Source organism: Schistocerca gregaria, chromosome X (genome assembly GCF_023897955.1).
Source record: "Schistocerca gregaria isolate iqSchGreg1 chromosome X, iqSchGreg1.2, whole genome shotgun sequence".
Lineage (NCBI taxonomy): Eukaryota > Metazoa > Arthropoda > Insecta > Orthoptera > Acrididae > Schistocerca > Schistocerca gregaria.
The window spans coordinates 442,800,549-442,826,351 of record NC_064931.1 but is presented as its reverse complement, the minus strand read 5'-3'; the positions used below and the strand labels follow the sequence as shown (position 1 = coordinate 442,826,351).

Below are 25,803 nucleotides of genomic sequence, written 5' to 3'. Positions count from 1 at the left end.
GGGACAAAAGGAGGTAAGAAAATGCAATAAAGAAGTGATTGAGCCAGAGTTGTACTTTCAGCAGGTAGAGGCATATTGGTTGTACTCTACCTTTACTCTAAGTTTGTGGTAGCGGCTAGTTCTTTCGAGCAGTACAAGTTCAACTCCACAAAGAGGCTAGAATTAAACAGGAGTGGTTTGTTATTAAATGGAACAGCATGCAAGATAATGGGGCCTACTTTCCATATGCTCACCGCAATTTAAGGGATAACTCACCTGAATATTTCACAGTCTTGTTTGTATTGGCCAGAGGAGCCCATGGAAGTACTACCTGCTGCAAATCTAATCAGCTTAAATTGAACTACAGGAACAGAATTAATGCAGTCTATAAACACACCTCTGAACCAGCAGGAGTTACGAGTCTCCCTGGAAACCTTAGTGTAGCATTATATCACGACAATCAGTACTGGAAAGAGACAACACTGACTATTGTCATACCAACCCCCAGAGCAGCACTTGTTCTGCTGAACATAGTCCTTGTTTTACTATGTACAAGATGAAGCACACGGCTGAGTTCGGACCCAGCCATCTTTCAGATTTCAGTGGATTGGATACCCCAAGCATAAAAGCAGCAGAAGATAGATGAATGCATAAGGGGGGAGTGTTAAGGATACCAGAAGGACATTGTCACTCTGCAGCAGAGGGTACACTGATATGAAACTTCCTGGCAGATTAAAACTGTGTGCTGGACCAAGACATGAAATCAGGAGCGTCGCCTTTCACGAGCAAGTGCTCTACCAACTGAGCAACCCAAGCACAACTCACGATCCATCCTCGCAGCTTCAAATCTGCCAGTACCTCATCTCCTACCTTTCAAACTTCACAGAAGCTCTTCTGTAAACCTTGCAGAGTTAGCACTCCTGGAAGAAAGGATATTGCGGAGACATGACTTAGCCACAGGCTGTGGGACGTTTCCAGAATGAAATTTTCACTCTGCAGTGGAGTATGCCCTGATATGAAACTTCCTGGCAGATTAAAACCATGTGCCAGACTGAGATTGGAACTTGGGACCTTTGGATAATTGATTCATTTTAGCTTCCAAGTTTGGAATAGAGAGATAGGAGTTATTGTGCAACAAGCCTAGTAATGAAATAAGTTTGAAATAAGTAAGATTAAGTTATAGAGTTGCCAATAGGCATTGCGAAGCAAAGAAAGATTAATGCTAGTGGAAGAATAGAAGCCTTTCCTTACTTGCAACCATGAAAGTTTTTAAGAGTACATGCCTTAAGCCCTAAATGAACATATTCTGGAGCTTATAAGTACTCTGTCATTTGTGTACTAAGATATTCTCATCTCAGTATTACAACCTCCACCATGAGCCTCTGACACATGGAGCAACATCTTGGCATGCAGTACAGGGTCTGCTGTTTGACCATGGGACAGCGTAGCTCACCCAGAGTCACGAGAGTGCTGCCACTGGAACAGAGAGCAGCCTGCTCACTGGAGTGAGGTAATGGCTGCCCCTGCGGTATCATTAGCTGCTCTGCCCCACTGACATCAGGTGCTGCCAGAGACATTGCTGACAGCAGCATTTGAGTGATGTCATGCTTGGCCTCACCCTTCCCTGCTCTGTCAGTAATGCTGGACGTCTATTGTTTTGCATGAGAGGCAACTGGGCGCATCCACCAAACTGTTCCTGACGTACTATGGCCGATGGCCAGAATAAAGAAGTTAATTAAACCAAATCTACTGTTGTCCTGATGTCTCTTTTCACTAAAACTGAAGTAATCTAACAATAGAATATTGCTCAAGTTTGTGGGACTTGTATCAAATAGGACTAGTGTGAGATATCAAACGTATGCAGTGAAGGGCAGCACAAATGGTTTCAGTTTTGTTTGACACGCGGGAGAGAGTCAGACGATTGTTGAAGGAACTGAACTTCAAACTCTTAAAGACAGAAACTGTCCTGAGAAAGTCCAGTAACAAAATTTCAAGAACTAATTTTAAATGATAACTATAGGATTATACTACAATCTCATATACATCACTCCCATAGGGATCGTGAGAACAAGATTAGATTAATTACAATACCCACAGAGGCATTTAAACAATCAGAGATATTTAAACATCACTCTTCCCATGTTCCATATGTGAATGGAACGGGAAAAATCCTCGTAAGTGGTACAGTGGGACATACCTGCTGCCATGCACTTCATAGTCTTTTGAAGAGTATAGATATAGATATAGATATAGATGTAATGCAGATTACATGCTGATAATAGTAGAATTATCTTTTTTATTCTTACTGCAATTGGGAGGAAGGAAAATAAGGGTTTAACATGACACGGAGATTGAAGTAATTAGAAATGGAGTGCAGGTTTGGACTGGGCAAGGGTGGATAGGGAAACTGGTTATGCTCTTTAGAAGAAAACCAATTTGAAGACAATTATTCAAACATTGCTCTTCCCAAGTGTGATTCCAGATGCTTAATCATTTGGTCCCAGCACATAACATATTGCAGCTGGGGTTCTAACTTCAATGGATACAAATGCACTCAGTCAGCACAATAATATAACTGTTTGTGACATCAGCTGGTACACACTGCTCAACTACTTTCAGTTTTTAATGTTGCTTGTTTTAGCAGGCAAAATTCACTTTTCAGTTAATTTTGTAAAACTCAGAGAATGTAAATATCTGAAATATCTGACACTATTTAATGGAATAATGTATATAAGTTGTATTCGTGGCCAAGCACAGTATCCAATTTACAAAAGTATCCTTTTGTCTATCTGACACGTGTACTCAATATGTATTAGTTCAATTTTTAACACTCATGTATACAATAAGTGGCCATTTTCTAGTGACTTTTGCAATGTTACCCCTCGACACAAAATAAATATGACTGCTCATATAATTCATTAATGGTAATCAGTGCATTACTGCTTTCTCACTTTGTACAGAGTCCTTATCGTACAGCAAGTTTCATCGAAATTGATCAGCTCAGTGGTAGTGAATAAGCATTTTACTATACACATGGTTTTCACTTTTACCAGAAAATAATATACACAAGAGAAAAAAGGGTTTCCCTTCTGCTGAGTCTAGCTTTGACTTCTGTTTCTGCATAGACACATTTAATGTGTGGTATACATGGTGTTCTGAAATGAATCAGTGGCACTGACTGGGTATGTCTGGCTATGAGCACTATGGGACTTAACATCTGAGGTCATCAGTCCCCTAGAACTTAGAACTACTTAAACCTAACTAACCTAAGGACATCACACACATCCATGCCCAAAGCAGGATTCAAACCTGTGTCTGTAGTAGTCGCACAGTTTCGGACTGAAGCACCTAGAACTGCTCGGCCACATTGGCCAGCACTGGGTATGTGTACTGACATCTAAAACTGCTCTGTGTATGGATGGTTTGCTCTGAGGTCTGCCTTGAAGTACACCGATTCATTCACAAGTGTCACCACCTTGTGACAATAATGATGACTTCGTCATAAATGCACCAATTTAATCGCTATCGTTACTGCCTTGTGACAACAACAGTGAACATGGAACAGTTTACTTAAGCTGAAATGGCCGACATGTGTCTAGTACATGTGTGTTGTTGTTGTGGTCTTCAGTCCTGAGATTGGCTTCATGCAGCTCTCCATGCTACCCTATCCTGTGCGAGCTTCTTCATCTCCCAGTACCTACTGCAACCCACATCATTCTGAATCTGCTTAGTGTATTCATCTCTTGGTCTCCCTCTACAATTTTTACCCTCCACGCTGCCCCCAATGCTAAATTTGTGATCCCTTGATGCCTCAGAACATGTCCTACTAACCGGTCCTTCCTTTTTGTCAAGTTGTGCCACATACTCCTCTTCTCCCCAATTTTATTCAATACTTCATCATTAGTCATGTGATCTACCCATCTAATCTTCAGCACTCTTCTGTAGCACCACATTTTGAAAGCTTCTATTCTCTTCTTGTCCAAACTATTTATCGTCCATGTTTCACTTCCATATATGGCTACACTCCATACAAATACTTTCAGAAACGACTTCCTGACACTTAAATGTATACTCGATGTTAACAAATTTCTCTTCTTCAGAAACGCTTTCCTTGCCATTGCCAGTCTACATTTTATATCCTCTCTACTTCGACCATCATCAGTTATTTTGCTCCCCAAATAGCAAAACTCCTTTACTACTTGAGGTGTCTCATTCCCTAATCTAATACCCTCAACATCACCCGACTTAATTCGACTACATTCCATTATCCTCGTTTTGCTTTTGTTTATGTTCATCTTATATCCTCCCTTCAAGACACTATCCATTCCGTTCAACTGCTCTTCCAAGTCCTTTGCTGTCTCTGATAGAATTACAATGTCATCGGCGAACCTCAAAGTTTTTATTTCTTCTCCATGGATTTTAATACCTACTCTGAATTTTTCTTTTGTTTCCTTTACTGCTTGCTCAATAAACAGATTGAATAACATAGGGGGAGGCTACAACCCTGTCTCACTCCCTTCCCAACCACTGCTTCCCTTTCATGCCCCTCAACTCTTATAACTGCCATCTGCTTTCTGTACAAATTGTAAATAGTCTTTCGCTCCCAGTATTTTACCCCTGCCTCCTTTAGAATTTGAAAGAGAGTATTCCAGTCAACATTGTCAAAAGCTTTCTCTAAGTCTACAAATGCTAGAAATGTAGGTTTGCCATTCCTCAATCTTTCTTCTAAGATAAGTCGTAGGGTCAGTATTGCCTTACATGTTCCAACATTTCTAAGGAATCCAAACTGAACTTCCCCGAGGTCGGCTTCTACCAGTTTTTCCATTCGTCTGTAAAGAATTCGCGTTATTATTTTGCAGCTGTGACTTATTAAACTAATAGTTCAGTAATTTTCACATCTATCAACACCTGTTTTCTTTGGGATTGGAATTATTATATTCTTCTTGAAGTCTGAGGGTATTTCGCCTGTCTCATACATCTTGTTCACCAGATGGTAGAGTTTTGTCAGGACTGGCTCTCCCAAGGCTGTCAGTAGTTCTAATGGAATGTTGTCTACTCCCAGGGGCTTGTTTCGACTCAGGCCTTTCAGCGCTCTGTCAAAATCTTCACGCAGTATCGTATCTCCCATTTCATCTACATCTACATCCTCTTCCATTTCCATAATATTGTCCTCAAGTACATCGCCCTTGTATAGACCCTCTATATACTCCTTCCACCTCTCTGCTTTCCCTTCTTTGCTTAGAAATGGGTTTCCATCTGAGCTCTTGATATTCATACAACTGGTTCTCTTTTCTCCAAAAGTCTCTTTAATTTTTCTGTAGGCAGTATCTATCTTACCCCTAGTGAGATAAGCCTCTACATCCTTACATTTGTCCTATAGCCATCCCTGCTTAGCCATTTTGCACTTCCTGTCGATCTCATTTTTGAGACGTCTGTATTCCTTTTTCCCTGCTTCATTTACTGCATTTTTATATTTTCTCCTTTCATCAATTCAGTTCAATATTTCTTCTGTTACCCAAAGAGTTCTACTAGCCCTCGTCTTTGTACCTACTTGATCCTCTGCTGCCTTCACTACTTCACCCCTCAGAGCTACCCATTCTTCTTCCACTGTACTTCTTTCCCCCATTCCTGTCAATTGTTCCCTTATGCTCTCCCTGAAACTCTGTACAACCTCTGGTTCTTTCAGTTTATCCAGGTCCCATCTCCTTAAATTCGCACCTATTTGCAGTTTCTTCAGTTTTTATCTACAGTTCATAACCAATAGACTGTGGTCAGAGTCCACATTTGCACCTGGAAATGTCTTATCATTTAAAACCTGGTTCCTAAATCTCTGTCTTACCATTATATAATCTATCTGATACCTTCTAGTATCTCCAGGATTCTTCCATGTATACAACCTTCTTTCATGATTCTTGAACCAAGTGTTAGCTATGATTAAGTTATGCTCTGTGCAAAACTCTACCAGGTGGCTTCCTCTTTCATTTCTTAGCCCCAATCCGTATTCACCTACTATGTTTCCTTCTCTCCCTTTTCCTACACTCGAATTCCAGTCACCCATGGCTATTAAATTTTCGTCTCCCTTCACTACCTGACTAATTTCTTTTATCTCATCATACATTTCTTCAATTTCTGCATCATCTGCAGAGTTAGTTGGCATATAAACTTGTACTACTGTAGTAGGCGTGGGCTTCATGTCTATCTTGGCCACAATAATGCGTTCACTATGCTGTTTGTAGTAGCTTACCCGCATTCCTATTTTCCTGCTCATTATTAAACCTACTCCTGCATTACCCCTATTTGATTTTGTGTTTATAACCCTGTATTCACCTGACCAAAAGTCTTGTTCCTCCTGCCACCGAACCTCACTAATTCCCACTACATCTAGCTTTAACCTATCCATTTCCCTTTTCAAATTTTCTAATCTACCTGCCTGGTTAAGGGATCTGACATTCCATGCTCCGATCCGTAGAATGCCAGTTTTCTTTCTCCTGATAACATCGTCATCCTGAGTAGTCCCCGCCCGGAGATCCGAATGGGGGACTATTTTACCTCCGGAATATTTCACCCTACAGGACGCCATCATCATTTATCCATACAGTAAAGCTGCATGCCCTCGGGAAAAGTTACAGCCGTAGTTTCCCCTTGATTTCAGCTGTTCGCAGTACCATAACAGCAAGGCCGTTTTGTTTAATATTCATGGGGAAGTGTACGTGAATGGAAATGGACAAACAGCATTGAGGTAGTACTGACAGCACTTTCCCACCCAACAAATTCTACAACAAACAATTGGACTTTTGCATCATCTGCTCATGCATGGTATAGGTTGGAATTGAACAGTGCGAACTCCCAAAATGGAAGAAAGATTCTGCAACATGTTGAAGACACTGCATCTACAAGTGCATGACATATTGCACACATTCTTGGTGTCAGACATATCCTAGTGCGAAGTGTGTTAGATGACCAACAGCTTCATCCTTTTCATGTTCAGCATGTGGCAGCATTAGCACCTGAAGATTTTCCCTAACAGTTTCTACAATGGTTTTCACAACAGACTGACCTACATCCCTTATTTCCAGATGAGGTCATTTACACCATCAAGGCTTTAATTACTTGTGACTGCCATTTCAATATCAACTATTTGCACATTAAGAGACATGTGAATCCATGAGGTACTCAACCTTGTGCTCATCAACAGTAGTTCAGTGTTAATGTGTGGGCCAGCATTCTCAGTAACAGGTTGACTGGACCATACAGGATGCACATAAATAAAACTGACAAGCTACAGGGATGAATTCCTGACTGGAAATGGAGGAAAAGGGGTCCTATGAACCCAGAAATGCATCATTGCCACAGTAGATGGCAGTGACAAATGAGGTAGTGACAAATGAAGTTCCTCTGCCCACTGACCATATTTCATGTGTTCCTTGTGTGCTGCAGGCTGTGAGATTGACACAGCATACTGTAAGCAACAGAATAATCGAGGAACAAGGCGATATAGTGTTTTTGTATGGCCCAAAAGATGGAAACGGTTGAGAGGCAGCATGGCTATACCAAAACAAGTACCCTCACAGTCACCAACCACATCTCACAGCATTTAAAGCCCTTTTTGGGCATTTGTGTGATCATGGGTCCTTTGAGAGGTGGCAGACTGTGTGGACACCTGTTTTGGAGGACTGGATTCTACAGGATATTGAGAGGAATCCTACAACAAGTGCCAGGAAAGTGGCCTGTCAACATGGTGTAAGCCAATGTATGATTATGTGTAACCCGCATGGACAACTGCTTCAATCCCTATCACCTGCAAGGATTATCAGCAATGGATTTCTCTCTATAGGAAGGATTTTCTCAATGGTTTCTGCATGACACCATCACAATTACAGTATTTCTGTCAACAGTCCACTTTATCAACTAAACAACCTTTACCGGAACTGACTTCAACAATCTGCATAATCATCATCTGTGGACTACAATCCTTCGGGAATGATTGAGGCATTTCATCAGCAATGGTTCAGCATCAGTGTGTGGCTATGGATTCTTGGTGACCACGTACTTGGACCAGTTATTACTCCTCAGCACCTCAACAGAGGAACATAACTGGACTTCTTAGGGAATACTCTGCCTGGGCTGCTTGAGAATGCACCTTTGGCACTACAACAGGTTATGTGGTTTCTGCATGATAGAGCACCACCCTACTTCTGCATTACTACACCCCAACAACATCTTCCTGAGACATTGGATAGGACACAGAGGCCCCATAGCATGGTCTACTAGATAAACAGATTAACACTCAGGATTTTTACCTCTCAGGGCATCTGGAAAGCACTAAATCAGTTCCTGATGTGCAGACCCTTCAACAGAGTATTCACGTCATCTGTGACCCTATTAGGAGAGAGGCCAGAACATGTGAAAGAGTCAGCAATCCATGATGCAACTTGTGAATGCGTGCACTGCATCCCACAGAGGCCACTTTGAACATCTGATATGATGTGAATGCAGTGCAGCTGTGTACTGTATGCTGGGATGATTTGTTGATGTTGCATGCACATCATCCATTTCCGAACACATGTTCATAGGACCTTTCTTTCTCCATTTCCAGTCAGCAATCCACCCCTGCAGTTTGTCGGATTTATTAATGTTTATCCTGTATATTCTTCCATTCCACCTCAATGGATGGAGATGTCATGTCTTTGTGGAATATGTGTTGCCTGAACTGCAGGTACATCTGAATGTTAGACACAGGATGTACTTACAGCACAATGGGGACACCAGTCAATTTCAGCATTGCTGTGAAAAATTGTCTGATAGTCACTATCAGGAATCATTGGATCGGCCAAGGAGGCCCTGTGGCCTGGCCATCAACATCACCTGACATCATGTGGCTGGACTTTTTCCACTGGGGGGGATATGGAGCAACTCTTGAATGAAAGAATTGTGTAAACAGAAGAAGACCTCATCAATAGAATTGGTACCATTGTGGACATGCCCTGAATCTTTTAATGGACATGGCATTCAATGGTTCGATGATGTACTGTGTGTATACAGGACAATGGTGATGTACTGCTTGTATACAGGAAAATGCATTCGAGCAGTTCCTGTGAACGCCACTATTGTAATTAGCATGCTAAACTACCCTCTGTGTATATCATGCCTACCATCAGAAACTGTTATCAAGGACCATATATATAAAATAATATATAAATACATTTGTTTTTATGTTCTGTACCTCACGTATTAATTTGAAAGAATAGTTTCAGAATACCCTGTAGACATGTTCAGTTTTATAGGGTTTAGGTTAACATCTCACTTCTATAGACCAGAAATGGAGTAAGGAATGGCCACATTGTCAGAAACTGTCATGAATTTAAGAAGACATACATTTATAAATTTTGCTCAGACCAGCATACGGAAGCATGTGTAACAGAAGTTGAATTTCATAAGCAATTCTTCATAATTGTACGTGTCTATCAAGCACCTGCAAGTAATTTTAATCAGTTCAAAAATCACCTTGAAGAGCTATTGAACAGTAAAAAACAAAGAAACAGTGGTTAGCAGTGATTTTAATTCACTTAACACCTCTTCCCATAAGAATTTATGGCAAAGTAACAATATTACCATTCAAGATAACTCCCACTGTCAATTTCTCAAGTAGGGTAGCTAACTGTTCAAAAAAAGCCACTGATTATATCTCTGTAGGAAGGTGTAATGAACACAATTACACTGCCTGACCAAAAATGTAGCACCAACAAGACATGGTTTGATATTACTTTAACTTTGTACATGTATTAATGATTAGAACTGCAATTCTCTGTGACACGTAGAACGGCCACATGTCTGTGTTAGTGTTGCTTGCATTTAGTGTTATTACCACACCTGGTACTGTATATTTTAGGCATGATCAGTGTCAGATGCTGAGTGTTCACTGTGAATGACACAGAGATACTGCATCTGTGATACACTGGTACCAGCACCTAAAAGAGTTTTAAAGGAGCCTCATTGTGGGTCTCTATTTGGCTGACCAATTAACATTCGAAGTATCCACGTTTGTGGGACATGCAGATACGACAGTGACCCAATGTTGCACTGGGAATGTGAGGGCAGGGATACTTATCATTCACAGTTCTGCCCAATCACATCTGATCACTACAAGGGAGGATCATCATATTGTGCACCAATCACATCGTAACACCTTCACATCAGTGCCTGTCACCTGAGAACAAGTAATGGACTCCTTGAAACATTCTGTGTCATCCTGAACCATTGGTTGCAGACTAGCATCAGTCTGACTAGGGAATTACCATCCCATGTGCAGGCTGCCATTACAACTGCAACACAAATTACTGTTTTTGGAGTGGTGCCACAGCTGGGAACCATGTACTGCTGATGAATAGTTTCACATATTGTTCAACGTCCTGCACTACCCTCGATGACGATTGTCAGTGAGTGCGGCAGTGATCTGGGGAGAGGTTCCATTCTTCCAATATTTTAGAGAGGCACAGCTGTGTTACTCTAGACATCATGGTTTGGGGAGCCATTGAGTAAGATGTCAGGTCACGACTGTTAGTGATTGAGAGAACTTCGACAGCACAATGGTTTCTCACAAACATCCTGTGTCCATGTGTTACCTTTCATGTGACAATATTGTGGTGCTATTTTATTTCGAGGTACTCCAATGGCCAGCAAGATCCTGAGATCTATCCTTGATAGAACATGTGTTGGACCATCTCAGACATATGCCCCATCCAAGTGCTAGTATCCAGGATATCAAGACCTAGTTACAATATTTGGAGGCCAGTGTGTCTCAAGAGAAGACTCAATGACTTTATGGCACCCTTCAAAAACTGAATCAGTGCAAACACCCAGGCCAGAGGAGGTGCAACATCATACTGATAAGCACACACACACTGCCAAGTTCTTGTAAATTTGTCTCGTGCCTGTAACCAAGTCAAGTGGCACAGTGGTTAGCATACTGGACTCACATTGGAGAGGACAACAGTTCAAATCTGCATCTCAGCATCCAGATTTAGGTTTTCTGCAGTGTCCCTAAAACTCTCCAGGCAAATTCTAGGATAGTTTCTCTCAAAAAGGCATGGCTGATTTTCTTCCCGTCCTTGGAACATCCTGAGCTTGAGCTCCATTTCTAATGATTTTGCTACTGATGGAACGTTAAACCCTAATCTTTCTTCAATTTTGTAATCATTGAAATAACATGACATACCCTCTCAACCAATGAAGTTTCATTTCATTTACTCCTCACCTCCTGGGTGCTTCACTTTTTTTTTATCAGATAGTGTATATTACAACTCCAATAGTTAATGACCTCTTACACCGAGACATCCAATTCTTTATGTTATATGATAATACAGATCAGGACACAAATCTGATTATTTTAGAAAACTCCTCAGAGACATGAACTGGAGTGATGTATATAGTGTTCATGACATGAATGAATTTCTCAGATTCTTTAAAAGCTATTTCCTCTCAAAAGTAACCCAGATTAGACAAGTCTACAAAAAAGAATCCATGGATTACAGAAGAAGTAAAGGTATCTAGTAAGACACAAAGGAAACTGCACCTGTCAGACAGAAATTGCTCTGATGTTGATGCTACAGCTCACTGCAAGTGATACCTCAAAATATTGAAGATCCACACATCAAAGGAAATTCATTACGATAAAAAAAAAAATAGTCACATCAGGTAACAAAGTAAAGACAATATGGGATACAGTGAAGAAGGAATCTGGTAGAACCAGCGATGAACGGAAGTAGACTGCATTAAGAGTAAATGATATATTGATAACAGATATGTTCAGTGTTGTTAAATATTTTAACAAGCATTTCATTAATGTTACTGGAAGATGAGGTTGTCAGGTTCAATAGATACAGCCACAGAATACCTCCAACCAGCCCTTACAAATAACTTCAGTAATATGAATATGACTCTTACAACATTAGTACCATTAATGACCACCATTATACCTTTAAAAATCAAAAAATTCTGATGGTTACGAATAAATATCTACATTTATTGTGTTTCATAAATAGAGCAGTAGTGTAACCTCCATCTGACCAGATGAGAGGAAACACCGCTGTCAACTAAAAACATGGAGAACCATCCAACTGATGATGCCTTAAAGTGAAAAAAGTCGAAACGCGTCTGGGAGAATAAATATAGTGCAGCAAGAGGAAGCTTTTTTTTTTTAATTTACAAACAAATATTCCCCGTCAAGATGCTCCAAAACATGATGACTATTTCCACCAGCCGAAACGCGTCTGGGAGAATAAAATATAGTGCAGCAAGAGGAAGCGTTTTTTATTTACAAAACAAATATTCCCCGTCAAGATGCTCCAAAACATGATGACTATTTCCACCCTCTTTTCTGCCCAGAACGCCCTAAACCATGTGACCTCCACATCATAAATAAGTTGCAGATTTTTTGTCTACTGTCCTCTGTTTATGAAGACCACCAATTTTAGTGCTTCAACCAATATTGTGTTACAAATTTTTTTTTGCCATAATTTTATAATGATTATCAATAATAAGTCTCACGTGAACATCTTTTCAATGTGATTTCACAAAATAGTAGAGCTAACGCCTGTTAGAAAGAAACAAAAACAATTACTTATTTCACATTTTTTAAAAAATAGTCAAAATTTAATATGCTTTAACTTTAAATTCTGAACAATATTAGGAGAATGTCAGTATGAGTAATTTATCCATTTTCACTTCTTGTGTTCCATACGCTTTCATGGATTTTACACTTTCCTGCATTTTATACATTTTTGGGTCAGTCTGCTGAAAAGTTTAAAAAGGGGGTTTTACTGTAACTTAAAAACTGAAAACTAAAAAAATAAAAAAGTTTCTGCATGGGGCTTGACCCCATGAACTTAGCATTTCTGTTCTGTATCATTTCTGCTGTGTCACCTCCTGCCTGGGAACCATGCCTGGCCCAGATGGAAAAAGCTTTTTTTCTAAACACCTGGACACCTGGAGCCCCCATTTCCATTATTTTAATTTTTGGCTAAGGCCTGCATATACCAAAAGTTTGGACAAAACAAGTGATAACAGGTAGGTGCAATCCCCTTGTCAGTAACATACATTTTCAATAACTTTCCACCAGGAACGAAAACTTCAGTTACTAATAAAGTTCAGTTTAAGAGAAGCCTAAGGGATTCATTGGTGGACAGCTCACTCTCCTCCAGAGAGAAATTTCTTAGCAGAACCAAATGACGTGTATATACAGTGTGTTTGGAAAGTCTCTGTGCACTGGACTATGGACAAACATTACATTGGAAGTTTGCTACAGAGTTGGCAGAAATGTGTTTGCTACTGTTGCTTAGCAATTAACTGATTGGTTAAGTTGATGAATGCTACCAAATGCATTTTGTAGTGTTTAAATGTTCAATTTGCTTTTAAATTAGGGTGCTTTCAACTGAGGAACATATTTTTCTTGTCGAACATATTGTTCATCAAGATGATAAGTACATGGATTTAGTGCAGCAGGCATCTGCTGAAATATTTCCTAAAACAACTGTACCTCATAGTAATAAGGTTCATCAATTTATTGAGAAATTTTGAGGGACGCAGTCCATGTAAGATTCTGAATGAAATGGAAGATCATCTAAGCTAAATGAACAGAAGTTGTTGGATATTTATGATTTCACACAGCACAGCCTAGCAAAATCATTATGCAATCTGGCACAAGAAAAATTTACTGAAAATTTTCTCATATAAAGCAACAGCAGTAAAGGAACTGAAAAATACAGATAATGAAAAGTGAATCTATTAACGCAAATGGTTTATATCTTTTATTTGAAGGAATACCACTGATATTCTTGATGTCACCTCCCATACAGATGAGGCCTAGTCTAACTCTCTAATCATGTTTACACACAAAGCACATGATTATGGTCAATGAAGAATCCTCATGCTATGCTTCAAATGCCATTGCGTGATTAAGAAATTGGAATGTGGGTAACCGTATCCAAATGGTGCATTATCAGACTTCTATATTTTGACGAAACCATAAAAAGTGATCACTGCTATTTAATTATCCATGACTTTACTGGCCAGCTAAAGGAACGCCAAATCAACTACTCATGGTTTCAACATGTTGGTGCTACTGCGCACATAGCTAACACCACTATGTGTATTCTGGAGGAATTTTTGGGGAACAGACCTTACACCACCACACTTTTTTTCTTGTATAGCTGACTGTGGACATTATTTTCAATATATGTTGTAAATGTGCAGCAACTTTCCAAATACCCTGTATTATTAATAATACCAAATATGAGTGTTATGTAAAATCTAACTTCTGCATGAATGTGGTAAATGTAAATAAGTGCAGTAAACCGACTTTCTCTTTGATAATGGATGCCATATTATTCCACATCTGTGAGGATAATTTTATTTGGGACCTGCAGAAAAGGCATTAGCATATTCCCTTTTTGTGGCTACAAATACATATTAGTTATTCTTGTTTTATGAATGTTCTACACCCTTGATAATCACCTCACTATGGGTCTATGGAAAAAATTACATTTAAACTAATCTAGAGGAAAATGGCAACTACATTCCAACCCTTCTGTACTGATGCAACACTTTGCTTTTGTCTTACCATGCTTATGATGCCTCCATTGGAGAAGATTCAAAACCAGCTCATTAAATGTCCCAATGGACCAGGGTACATAACAGTGTTAATAAAATTTTCTGCTAATTTGCTGCTCATATTTTATATTTTCTTACAAAAATTATTATGAAAATAAAAATAAATAAATTAATTAATTTAAAAAATCTTCTGCAGGAGTAAATCTGCAAAAACAGAAGCTCCAGCTATCTTCTATATTTCGATATAACATAAATTATTTCACATTTTGTGATGTGGAGCACCTGAGCCTGAAGATAGCCACATGCTGTGTTATGAAGAAGTTGTCACAACATGTTCTTATACAGATATTCTAAAATTCATGCATAAATCCTAAAGGGGCATAAGAGTTTTACATAAATTGTGAATACAACACATATTACAAAAACAGACAAAAATATACTTCTCAACCAAGAATGGCAATGAAGTATGTTACTTGAGGATCATTACCTGGCTTCTACTATCTGGATGAAATGGGCTAGCATCTGGTTCTGTATCACAAAATCGCTGACCTGCAAATGTATAAGGATAATTGTGGCTTCCAAGACCTCTGCTTCTACCATGCAGCCCATAACAGCAGAAAAAGATCACACTAATAATGATCATGACAGCTGTTGCATAGACAACCATTCCACGCAAGAATGGTTGTGATTCTGAAAATTAAATACTAGAATTACTATGTATCTTCTCAATTATCTTACAATAAGCTACTATGTTTCAACACCAAGAAAGAAAAAGATAGTAAAAATAACAAATAATCTTAGATAGTCAGTTAGGGAGCAGATTTCTGGACAGGCTGCAGCCTAGGGAATGTTGGATAACCATATACACTAGAACACACAAAGAAATAATAAACACATCATACAGTTTTCAAGATTCATATATCATTCTACAGCAACTGAAGATTTAAATGACTGACTGAATTTGTTGTTTAAATGTTTTAAGAGGACTATTTCATTAATTTTCTTTCATTTCCTTTTTTTTTTTTTTTTTTTTTTTTTTAGCTGTAATGAAACCCCACTCTTGGCAGTCATTGTGGCTCATGTGCCAGACATGGAATAAGAAAAACTGACCAAACGATTTCACAAACTGACAGTAACTGTTCTGAATGTGGAAGGAGAACTGATTCTAGTTTGTTTCACTGATACCTTTTTTTCCTAACTGTTAAATATTCTACAGTCCATTCCATGAAAATGAATTTCTGCATAGTAGAAAAAGCCTTAAGATTTAGATGACACCTGCAGAGAAATCTTTCAAAATACGCAAAACATAAGAAATAATTTAATCTACTTGAAAGCATGTATATCATGTAAATCTTTGATACTTGGTGAAGGACCTTGGTATGGACAGTGGTAGGACACTGGCAATTTTTTATTCACCTCAGGGACTTTAGAAATGCAAAACCTAATCAGACTGATATATGAACTCCACAGACTGACCCAGTCTGCTCTCTCACAGTGTGCTGTGCGCCGTTGTGTTTGCTACTGGTCATCATTATTTCTCCCTGGCAACTTTTACAATATTCTTCTCAGGTTGTGTCAGGATGCTTATGATGTAGCACTGTGTTTTCCTTTAATGTTGTGTAATAAACTGTGGCAACCTATAACTATTCTAAGTAATTTTTCATTGTTTATTTGAGTCTTGAATTATGAAAAAGAATCTGTATCAAATCTGACTGTCCATCAGCTGTTTCATATCATAAACTGAGGAATCAGTGCTCTATTGAGCACTAGTCCACCAATGGAAGACAATACAGCAGTGATCTGCGTAGCATGTATTCAACAAGTCCTTGATAGGTTTCTAGCAACACTTGGCACCAGATGTCTACCCATAGGCCACTTCACTTAAAATTATGGGCTCCTAATCTGTGGACACAAAACTGGAATCCAATAGCATCATGAATGCATCCCATTGGGTTTCAATCAGGCAAATTTGGTGGTGATGACATCAGTGTGAGTTCACTGTCATACTCCTCAAACCACTGTAGCATGATTCTCACCCTGTGATATGAGCAGTTATCCAGAAGATGCCATAATGACAGGGCAAAACATCAGGCCTGAAGGGATGTGGTTGGTTTGCAGTAATGTTCACACTGTCCACAATTGTCATGGTGCCTTCGACTACTATTGTAGGTCCCGTGGAAGTCCCTGTGAATGTCCCCCATACTTACTGCTCCCACCAGGCAGAGTCCATGGCATGGTGCATGTTTCAAACCTGGATAACAGCATATATGGAAAGGACCAACAAGCTGGTGTAACAAGATAAATGATTCATCTGAACATGCAATATGTTTCCATTTACTCACAGTCCAATCTCAATGATATCATGCCCACTGAAATCAAAATTCATGATTCCGTTAGGTCAACATGTGAACACGTAGGGGTCATCTACTGGGGGGGGGGCTCCATATTCAACAATGTGTACTGAACAACATGCTCCAAAACAATTGTGCCTGCATCAGCAATGTACTCTGTCATCATATCTGCCATAGATCACCAACTATCCTGATTTGCAGAGCAGGCAAGCCTCTGCCTCCACATGATGAGATAAGGGATGGCTTTCGAACATCTTGTCACTTCACCATCATATTAACCACTTTCCACAGATGTACACGACAGCACTATGAGAACAGCTGATCAGATTCATCATTTACAAGATGCTCATACACAGATGCCAGGCCATAACAATTTGCTATTTGTCAATGTCACTTATTTCAATTAACCTTCCCATTTTCAGCCTGCATTGTCAATATAATATTTCCTTATTGATCACTGCTCCAATTTATACACTTTTCTTATCAGAACACATGCCTGCAATGGCACCAGTTAGCACTGAATATCACAATAAGATCGTTGTTCTCCGACAATGTTACATAATATTATATGTGTGCATTATGTCTGAGATTAGCATCTCTGATCATAGAATTCAAACAATTTGGAATACTGTTAAAAGGGGAACAGGGCAAGGCACAGGAAGACTGTATTTCTATTAGATCCAATGAAAAGATTGTTAACAAAAAGTCAGAGTACAAATATTTTTAGTAACCATTTTTAAATGTTATAGAGAAACTAGGAACCAGATGTCCATTAGAAAATGCAAGGCTGTATATGGAACAGGCAATGCCTATGCAGTTTGATAAAATTGAAATTCAGCCAACCTCTCTTACTGAAATTATGAAAATAATAAATTCACTCAAAAGTAAAAGTTCACATGGAATTGATGGCATTTCCAACAGAGTACTATAATCTTGTTCCCAATAGATAAGTAGGATTCTCAGCCACATATGTAACAACTCACTGAAACAGGGCATTTTTCCAGATAGACTGAAATATGCTATTGTTAAATAATTGCATAAAAAGGGAGATATGTCTCATGCTAACAACTACAACCCAATCTCACTTCTGACAGCTTTCTACAAAATTCTGTAAAAAGGGATTTATTCTAGAGTAGCTTTACATATTTGTAAAAATGAAGGACTAACAAAATGTCAATTTGGTTTTTAGAAAGGATTTTCAACAGAAAAAATTGTATATATGATTTCAATGATCAAATATTAAATGACCTGAATAACGAAACATCACCCATTGGGATTTTTAGTGACCTCTCAAAGGCTAGTGACCATGTGAATCATGAAATTCTTCTAGATAATCTTAAGTATTGTGGTATGAGTGGGACAATGCACAAATGGTTTAATTCATATTTAACTGGAAAAATACAGAAGGTTGGATAGATGCTGGTGATGGTGTAGGGGATATAAAGGTGGGGCCCAGCAAAAGACAATCAGTTGTCAGGACTGCCTGAAAATGCCAAGAAATTGGCTTGCAAAATATCGTGCCTTCTGGACAATGCAGAACTGCTGAATACCCAAGAAATATTCAAAATCTTCCTATACCAGGAAAACGTAAAATCACACATTTTATATTCTTTATAAAAGGTGAAAATGTTATTCTGAAATAGTTCTCAGTATGCATGAGATCATAAATACAGAATTTATTTATGACCAAATGCTTTAGCACATACAAAAAAAGTTAATGCTTAGCCTGTTTCTTATTGTATACAACTTCTCAGTGTTCAGAATATAAACTGTGATGCTAGCTTCTCTCCTTTGCTCCTGACATTGTGCAAAGTTTTGCTTCACTATTCAACACAGTCTGCAGTAGTGTAGTGTTGTTTATTTGTCTTAAAATAAACATGCTTATTATTGTGATCCACAGATTTAGTTTTGTGCTTTATTCCAATCCTCAGTTCAGTACAATTGTTTTACTTTTCTAAATGTTTGTAACTGTATGGATCAATGCGTCATTGTTAAATAACTATGTTTCTGACATGTCACTCACAATTTTATGTTCTGTATGTTTCTTTCCTCCTTGTTTCTAGCAGTGTAACTGTTATTGCCCAACAAAATTACAGGATCACTTTTCTGAAGCCCCATAATAGTCTCCCATTGTGACAGATAAGTTTGAAATTTGTATTTTTTTAAAGCTGTGGTTGCAAAAAGTACTGCCTTGCAATATGTTCTTTGGCTTCTGAAAATATGTAAATGGTTTTCAGACGAATGACATTAAAACATACAGTAAACTTACCAAATATTTGGCTTGAAAAACTTGAAAACATGATCCCAAACTGCTCCAATGGCTGGAAGATGATAACTCCTATCATATGGGATATGACATTCACTGGTGTAACTTCATCAGAGGGGTCAATGTGCAAAGCATTCCATCTTCTCTGGCATTCACTATCACTGCTGGACCCAAATATACTGTGATACCAAGATCGTTCCTGTGGTGTACATGTTAATGTGTCTGATAATATTCTCTCGTTCTTTTCTCTTGCTTTCTGTGGCAAAAAAAAGGGAAGTCACTCACAAATTCATAATACTACACAACTACCAAAGATTTACCATTTCATTATTAATTTTGTGAAAATTTACCATCCGAAGGAATCTATAAGTTCCATAGTAGCTCACAGAAAAAGTCATAAGTAATGTGATACAAATAATTCTTGTTATTCTTCCACCCAGTATGAACAAAAATAATGGTAAGATGGCAAAACTGATTACACCAATTTCCATCCAGACCTGAAAATTCATTTACAAATTTATTTCATAGATTGTATTCTTACAACAGCATTGTAATCTTAAAATTATAATATTAATGTTTTACAGCCTAATAATTCAGATATGAAGGTCTCAAGTCACTGACATGGCAATCACCATAGATGACAAATAAAAAAAAGCATAGTAATACTAGTATAATATACAATCAAGTAATTCTGTACAAATTTTTTATGCTGTGAATGGTATTAGCATTAGAATTTCCTTCAAGATGCCTAGAGATGCCTAGGACTGATGCCATGGAAAACCAAATACATTTATGACTTCTTTGGGCTGGGGAATGGAAGTGGATGTTGCATGGTAAAAATTATTTTCACCTAAGTTGAAAAGTTCTGTGCAGCACCCAGCTACATTCACATAATTTCATTTCCCAAGAGTCATTTAACTGAAGTAGATTTCCATTTTTACTTACTTCAATTCCAACAATTACTTTCTTATAGCAAAAGAAATTGCATTAATTGAGCTTAAAAGCATTCCAGAATCTTGGTTTCATCTGGTGATTTGGTGCAAAGACATCAAGAATACATTTCAAATATGTATTCTGAGTAACATCTAAATTTTCAGTTGTTTACAGATCCAGCATGTTCAGTCTACACAATTTTAGTTTTTTCCCAAATTACTATTTTCCAAATATGACTCTTTACTAGTTCATTTCGCTTTAAATACAAAAAAAACCTTACCTGATAATTTCCAATGAGAAAGAGCAGTTACTCTGGTATGTCGATCTGTGTGCCTTGGGGTGAGGGGGGGGGGGGGGGGGGGCGGGGTGTCAAACATGGGGGTATTTGTGTAGTTTCAAGGGGTTCTGCTGTGGCTATATCAGTGCCCTTGTTGAAATAATTAAAACAAGTGTGCTTAAACTGTCTCAAATATTTGAAAAAGTATAAAATTCAAACTTGCTTAAAGCTATGCTCACTCTCTCCAAATTTCACTCTCATCCACTCACACATTTTATCACACCATGTAAAATATTGCACATTTTAGCCAAATGCTCTAAAAATTTGTAAAACACAGGTAATACAAGGAGGAGGAGAAAATAATACCATGAGTATGTATCTACATCTACATTTATACTCTGCAAGCCACCCAACGGTGTGTGGCGGAGGGCGCTTTACGTGCCACTGTCATTACCTCCCTTTTCTGTTCCAGTCGCGTATGGTTCGCGGGAAGAAAGACTGTCTGAAATCCTCCGTGCATGCTCGAATCTCTCTAATTTTACATTCATGATCTCCACGGGAGGTATAAGTAGGGGGAAGCAATATATTCGATACCTCATCCAGAAACGCACTCTCCCGAAACCTGGACAGCAAGCTATACCATGATACAGAGAGCCTCTCTTGCAGACTCTGCCACTTGAGTTTGCTAAACATCTCGGTAATGTTCACAGTTACCAAATGACCCTGTTACGAAACGCGCCGCTCTTCTTTGGATCTTCTCTATCTACTCCGTCAACCCGATCTGGTACGGATCCCACACTGATTAGCAATACTCAAGTATAGGTCAAACGAGTGTTTTGTAAGCCACCTCCTTTGTTGATGGACAACATTTTCTAAGGACTCTCCTAATGAATCTCAACCTGGTACCTGCCTTACCAACAATTAATTTCATATGATCATTCCACTTCAAATTGCTCCGCACGCATACTCCCAGATATTTTACAGAAGTAACTACTACCAGTGTTTGTTCCGCTGTCATATAATCATACAATAAAGGATCCTTCTTTCTATGTATTCGCAATACATAGAAAATGCTGCAACTTCTCTGTATACTTCAGCATCATCCGCGATAAGCTGCATGGAACTTCCGACACTATCTACTAGGTCATTTATATGTATTGTGAAAAGCAATGGTCCCATAACACTCCCCTGTGGCACGCCAGAGATTACTTTAACGTCTGTAGACGTCTCTACATTGATAACAACATGCTGTGTTCTGTTTGCTAAAAACTCTTTAATCCAGCCACACAGCTGGTCTGATATTCCGTAGGCTCTTGCTTTGTTTATCAGGCGACAGTGCGGAACTGTATGGAAAGTCAAGGAAAATAGCATCTACCTGGGAGCCTGTATCTAATATTTTCTGGGTCTCATGAACAAATAAAGCAAGTTGGGTCTCACACGATTGCTGTTTCTGGAATCCATGTGGATTCCTACAGAGTAGATTCTGGGTTTCCAAAAATGACATGATACTCAAGCAAAAAACATGTTCTAAAATTCTACAACAGATCGACATCAAAGATATAGGTCTATAGTTTTGCGCATCTGCTCGACAACCCTTCTTGTAGACTGGGACTACCTGTGCTCTTTTCCAATCATTTGGAACCTTCCATTCCTCTAGAGACTTGCGGTACATGGCTGTTAGAAGGGGGGGCAAGTTCTTTCGCGTACTCTGTGTATAATCGAATTAGTATCCCATCAGCTCCAGTGGACTTTCCTCTGTTGAGTGATTCCAGTTGCTTTTCTATACCTTGGACACTTATTTCGATGTCAGCCATTTTTTCGTTTGTGCGAGGATTTAGAGAAGGAACTGCAATGCGGTCTTCCTCTGTGAAACAGCTTTCAAAAAAGGTGTTTAGTATTTCAGCTTTACGTGTGTCATCCTCTGTTTCAATGCCATCATCATCCTGGAGTGTCTGGATATGCTGTTTCGAGCCACTTACTGATTTAATGTAAGACCGGAACTTCCTAGGATTTTCTGTCAAGTCGGTACATAGAATTTTACTTTCGAATTCACTGAACGCTTTACGCATAGCCCTCCTTACGCTAACTTTGACATCATTTAGGTTCTGTTTGTCTGAGAGGTTTTGGCTGCGTTTAAACTTGGAGTGAAGCTCTCTTTGCTTTCGCAGTAGTATGGCTAACTGACCACTTGAAAAGAAAAGAAAAAGACACAAATCAACCCACCACCCTTCTAAATTATTAAAATTTCCTCTCCAATGTCATTTTAAGCATGACTTCTTAAATATCTTAGAATTTTCATCACATTCACCTCACTAGCTTCTGAAAAACAGGGCAGATCCACATCTGCTATCTGTACCCGACATGCATTGTACACTGGAGGGTCCTCTTGTTGGAGCATGAGGTCAAGCATCTTAGGACAATGTCCTGTATAATAGGCAAATGCAGGTAACCACATTTCAACTGTGAGGGAGGAGGCATGACTCTGCTGTATTGCTGACTTTCCAAGCCACAGCTTATTATTTATCACTTCTTGCTGTTCTTCTCTTGAGCTTCATACAATTCTGTGCCTCCTCAGGCAGGATGTAGGGGGTAGCACACTGACCCATCTCATTATAACTACATGGCTCCTTACTTGCTACATGTACTAATTTGTTTCCATTAATTCCCATGGTTCCTGGAACCCTACAGAATGACATCTGCTTCAACAGCCTTTGTGCAACTTTGCAATCCAAAAGACTGGGCGATCATAAAAATTGGAATGTCTGTTTTTTGGAAAGAATTGTGTTTTCTTGTCTACATCAGTGTTATCCCTTCAAACTAGTCCCCCATTAGATATTATACATTTATGCCACAACTTCTTCAGATCCCTGAAACACTCCTGGAACTTGATGTGTCAGCTATCTTTTAGCTCTCAGAGTGATGCATTTTTAATCTCATCTATGCTTGTAAAACAAAGATCTTTGAGGTTTTATTTATTTTTGGGAACAGAAAAAAGTCACCTGGAGTTATGCCTGGTGGCTATGAACACTGGGACATTGTTACAGTATTGTTGTTGAGCAAAAATTAATGAACCAACAATAAAGTATGAGCAGGTGCATTATTGTGATACAAAAGTCATTAACTGTTTCATCAGAAATCAGAGCATTTATTCAGATTCCTTCATGCAACAGCACTACCAGAAGTAGTCCTTATTGATTGCTCAACATTGTAGTAGGAAATCATAGTGTACTATGCAGTTAAATTTGAAGATCACAGTAAGCACAACCTTAACATCTGACAGCAATTACTGAGATTTTTGTTTTCTTTTTTTTTCCTCTCTCGGCATCTGAAACACTGCTGACATCTGGTGACTCTTGATCAGCTTAATTCGGAACAAATTTTGCACAGCAGGTTCCCCACAAGTGAAATTTGACTTTCTTAAAACTCTGTGCACTCTATTTTATTTTAGGAAAAATTGATACAAGCACTATGATCAATTTTTCATTCAAAATAAGTAATCACTGATACTACCAAAACACAAGTGTTACTTTGACAGCTGACAACAGACTATATATCAAACTAGCTGACCCGGTGAACTCTGTTCCACCTTAAAGGTAATAAATAATCAGATTTTGGATGTTAAGTTCAATTTTTTAATGGGAATACAAATAAAAAAATAAGTATTTTAATGATTATTTATTCTTTATGTTTTTTGGTGCATAGCTTCCACTCTTAAATTAAGTACCTTGTGATACATGACATTTTTTGTTTCATTATCAGGTGCAAGAACAAACAATGCAGATGGTCTTCCGACCTCTGAACATGCCACAAATAACTGACCATGTGAAAAACATGGATATTCCAGATTTAAACCACAAACTTTCAAGGATTGGCTTTGTGATTTGTTAATGGACATGGTGAATGCAAGACGGATCAGAAATTGAAGTCTTTTAAACTCAAATGGCGTATAAGTTGGGATCATTGTGATCCTCAGAATGAGAACTTCCTCACCTTCAAATTTTCCTTTTGAGTATCATCACATAAATAACATTGTTCATCAATTTACTTACCACCAAACACGTACCATTGCACAGTTTTGGTTGGTTTATGTTTTGAAGCACGATTACTATGGAGCCAACTTTTGGCCAGGCACATCCAAGGAGTTTAAAAATTCAATTGGATAGTTGGTGGCTTCATCTTCATTTGTTACACAGTCAACAGATTTGAATGAATGCATTTTACCAATGATCTCATTCTGAATTATGTAGTTTAGATCATCTACATCTTTATTCTTAGCAGCTAATTGCTCACTCACTCAACCATTCATTACTTTTGTAGTTAGTAATAATGTTTGGGAATACTTTGTTGATAAGTTCATCTTTTGATGAGACAAAGTTGCAGAAATTATGAGGAAATGAAGTAATCTACTTGATTCTTCGACAGGTACTCGGCCATTACCAATAGTCAGCAATTGCTCAGAGAAATCTTGAGCAGATGTATCATTAAGCAATGTAACTCTCATATTTGTTGTCAGCTGAAGTTTCTTCAGATAGCGCCATAGATTTGATGATTTGAGGCAAGCATTTATTTCGTCTGCAGCTGTTGATCTTGGAAATACTAGCAGTGTTTGGCAGAAATCACCAGACAGTAAAATAGTTGCTTCTCCAATAGATCTAGAGTCATTGTGTAGATGTTTCAATGTTTGGTTAAGTGCCTCTAATGCACGTTTATGCACCATTGTGCATTTGTCCAAGATGATGATCTTGGATGTTGATAAAACTTTAGCTATTGCTGAGTTTTTTGTAATATTACATGTTGGTTCTTCAATAGCTTGAAGATTTAATGGTAATTTTAATTCTGAATGAGCCATACGGCATCCTTCTAACACTGTGGCTGCTATTCCAGAAGAAGCAACTGCTGTTATTCCATGTCAGATGCGTTTTTGTTATACCGTTTTATACTGACGTTTAGCTGACATGTGCGTTTTGTTATTCCATGCCAAATGCGTTTTTGTTATACCATGTGTTATAGTGACTGAATGGGATAAAAAGTATCCTCTTTCCGTCTCCTGGTTCTAAGCTACCTCTCCACCAATTTTCAGCCAAATCGGTCCAGCCGTTCTTGAGTTATAAATAGTGTAACTAATACGACTTTCTTTTATATATATATAGATAAGCTAGGTTTCCACAGACACGAATTACACATGCATGCTCCTGCTACCACTTGGGTAAACCAACTTACATCTGAAAATACCCTACTTGCACACTATCATGCCATGAAAGTTAGAAGCTGTTTAATTTTCTTGTATGACATCAGGTCCCCCACCATTGCCTATGATTTCCAACAACCACCATACAGTGGATGAGTATATTACCATCTGTCCAATTGTTAACTTGTGTCACAAACTACCA

At 38.5% G+C, this 25,803-nt stretch overlaps 1 protein-coding gene across 5 annotated transcripts in view; it reads right to left on the bottom strand.

Moving 5' to 3' along the window:
* The window catches only part of LOC126298959 (uncharacterized), a 152,211-nt gene that overhangs the window by 32,183 nt on the left and 94,225 nt on the right, over nucleotides 1-25,803 (bottom strand). For all 5 annotated transcript variants that reach the window (XM_049990580.1, XM_049990577.1, XM_049990579.1 and 2 more), the window contains 3 exons: nucleotides 19,554-19,700; nucleotides 19,207-19,459; nucleotides 15,074-15,276 (listed from right to left, as the gene is read on the bottom strand). In XM_049990580.1, coding sequence (XP_049846537.1) covers nucleotides 15,074-15,276; nucleotides 19,207-19,459; nucleotides 19,554-19,700 — 603 coding nt within the window. The remainder of the gene's footprint in view (nucleotides 1-15,073; nucleotides 15,277-19,206; nucleotides 19,460-19,553; nucleotides 19,701-25,803) is intronic.